At 37.9% G+C, this 2,615-nt stretch overlaps 1 protein-coding gene across 1 annotated transcript; it reads left to right on the forward strand.

Annotated features, from left to right (window-relative positions):
* Positions 1-431: 431 nt before the first annotated feature.
* LOC109858925 (alpha-soluble NSF attachment protein) lies at positions 432-2,390 on the forward strand. Its single transcript, XM_020436643.1, has 4 exons — positions 432-702; positions 1,500-1,696; positions 1,796-2,061; positions 2,164-2,390. Exons 1-4 carry the CDS (start codon positions 611-613, stop codon positions 2,359-2,361), a joined length of 753 nt encoding a protein of 250 aa, XP_020292232.1. The 5' UTR covers positions 432-610; the 3' UTR covers positions 2,362-2,390.
* Positions 2,391-2,615: the final 225 nt, after the last annotated feature.

The following is a 2,615-nucleotide window of genomic DNA, read 5'->3' on the forward strand; positions in this document are numbered from 1 at the left end:
AATCAGAAGTGATTATCTCTCAACCGTTGTGCAACTGTTGAGTTGTCTGAACACACTTATTAGGTGCGTTCAAACAACTTAACGGTTGAGAGATCGTCACTTATGATAGGACTATTCTTCAAACTCTGATGCGGTTCCAAAAGTATGATCCAATCAGAAGTGATTATCTCTCAACCGTTGCGCAACTATTAAGTTGTCTGAACGCACTTAATTTTCGCGTTTTTGGGTGCGTTCAGACAACTTAACGGTTGAGAGATCATCACTTATGATAGGACTATTCTTCAAAATCTGCTGTGGTTCCAAAAGTATGATCCAATCAGAAGTGATTATCTCTCAACCGTTGCGCAACCGTTGAGTTGTCTGAACGCACCCAATTGTCGCGACTCTTTGAAAGGTCCGGCCTTAATGATGGATTGGCAGCCCTGACACGATGATATTTGAGTCGCGTTTTCGGAATCCGACGAACAGCGCAGCGGTCGCAGAACGTAGAGTTTAGTGACGTCTGGAAATATATATACGCAAAGTGGAATTTTGTGTTGAGTTTTGGTTGATGAATCGGTACATCTGAGAAAAAACTCCTTCACGGACAAAAACATTCGATTCGAACACCATGGCCGACAACGAGCAGAAGGCGTTGCAGCTGGTCGCGGAGGCCGAGAAGAAGTTGTCGTCGTCGAAGAGCTTCTTCGGCGCACTCTTTGGGTAAGCTGATCGATTTATCGCACACTTGAACTCGTCCGATTGATGAAAGCGCGTAATAATATTTCATTCTCCGTTTTGATCTCCGCCCTATCGCACCGCTAATTTTTTAATTGCGTGTACCGCAAAAAATAATTAACAATGTAACTATCAATTACTCCCAATTGCAATGTAGCTTTCGTTATTGATGTGGTGGGAGATGTATATATATATATATGTGTGTGCGTTATGTGTGTGTGCGAATATACATGTCAATACACGGACAATCTGTTGATAAAATTGTTGTTCAACATATACAACTAGAATTTTTTGTGTTGTGATGAGTTTTTGTCATTTGCAATAATTTGTCGAAGTTGCAATTGTTTTTGAATAATCGTGGATAAGTTGCATCCCAAGTGATGGTATAGTTCACACACATACCAAGTGACAACTGTATCAATTATTACTTTTGTTATAAAAAAAATTGATAAATGTTACCTTACCAGTGTCATTTTCTATCGTTGTAGTATTACTGATTATTTATTTATTTATTTATTTATTGCATGTCATCCTTGCCTCGCAGCTTCGGATGACTTTCGGTTCTTACGTCTCTTTCTTAACAATCTTTTACAATTTCTATAATTTCTATAATTTTTATAATTGTTTCTTTATAATCTTTACTCTATCCTTATAACTCCTTATTGTGTATCTTTTTTTGGTATCACATAATACACTTACAAACATAAAAACATAAAGCACAAAATATGGAACATACAACACGAAACATATTACTGATTATATATATATAATTAACTCAACAGAAGTTCATCAAAAGTTGAAGAGGCGGTAGAATGTTATCAACGAGCGGCAAACATGTTCAAGATGGCAAAGAAGTGGAGTGCTGCGGGAAAAGCATTTTATGACGCGGGTGAATTACATGGAAAAGCAGGCAGTCGCCATGATGCGGCTAATAATTTTGTAGATGCTGCTAATTGTTTCAAAAAATCAGAGACACATGGTATGGATATTTCATGAGAGAATTATTTTCAACTTATTAAATACTAATAACCAAAGTACTAAAGAATACACATCTTTGTGTTCCTGTTTGTTCTTACAGAGGCAATTAGTTGCTTGTTAAAAGCTATTGAAATTTATACCGACATGGGCCGTTTCACAATGGCTGCGAAACATCATCAAAGCATAGCCGAGATCTATGAAAGCGAAGCGGTTGACCTGGAACGTGCGGTGCATCATTACGAACAGGCTGCAGATTATTTTCGCGGTGAGGAAAGTAATTCCTCAGCAAACAAGTGTCTTTTAAAAGTTGCGCAATACGCCGCACAACTTGAGAATTACGATAAAGCTATTCAGATCTATGAGCAGGTAAAAACATCCAAGATATTTTTTTTAGCAATATCACTTATCGATACAAGATTGATTAATTTCAGTTCAAATACTTGAAATTTATTTGTTTTTTTTTTTCAGGTTGCTTCTGCATCATTAGAAAGTTCTTTATTAAAGTACAGCGCTAAGGAATACTTTTTCCGCGCTGCACTGTGTCACTTATGTGTAGATTCATTAAATGCCCAACACGCAATCGAGCGTTATCAGGAACAATATCCCGCATTCCAAGATTCTAGAGAATATAAACTAATAAAGGTACTTCCTCCTCGATCGCTTTAATTTTGTAAAGTTTAGAAAAAAATAATTTCTATATACAGGGTGTCCCAGAATTGCCGTACAATCTCTCGTAGGCAGGTAGAAGGAGTAAAACTGAGTTGACAAGTCCTGAACCATTTTTTTTCTATTATTTATAATAAAGGAGTAATTATTGAGTAAATCAGGCCAATCAGCGCCGACCTTTAGCCAGGCGCACGTCAGTGAACTGCGCGGAGTGCTCACACACACCAGGCGCGTGGCTCACTGACGTGCGCCTG

This window comes from Pseudomyrmex gracilis, unplaced genomic scaffold (genome assembly GCF_002006095.1).
Source record: "Pseudomyrmex gracilis isolate BER0280 unplaced genomic scaffold, ASM200609v1 scaffold_230, whole genome shotgun sequence".
Classification (NCBI taxonomy): Eukaryota; Metazoa; Arthropoda; class Insecta; order Hymenoptera; family Formicidae; genus Pseudomyrmex; species Pseudomyrmex gracilis.

Bases quoted from the DNA above. Each gene is read 5' to 3' on its own strand.
- LOC109858925 (XM_020436643.1), top strand. From the start codon at position 611: ATGGCCGACAACGAGCAGAAGGCGTTGCAGCTGGTCGCGGAGGCCGAG. The intron at 1,697-1,795 runs GTATGGATATTT...TTGTTCTTACAG, and splicing joins CAAAAAATCAGAGACACATG to AGGCAATTAGTTGCTTGTTA. The intron at 2,062-2,163 runs GTAAAAACATCC...TTTTTTTTTCAG, and splicing joins CTATTCAGATCTATGAGCAG to GTTGCTTCTGCATCATTAGA.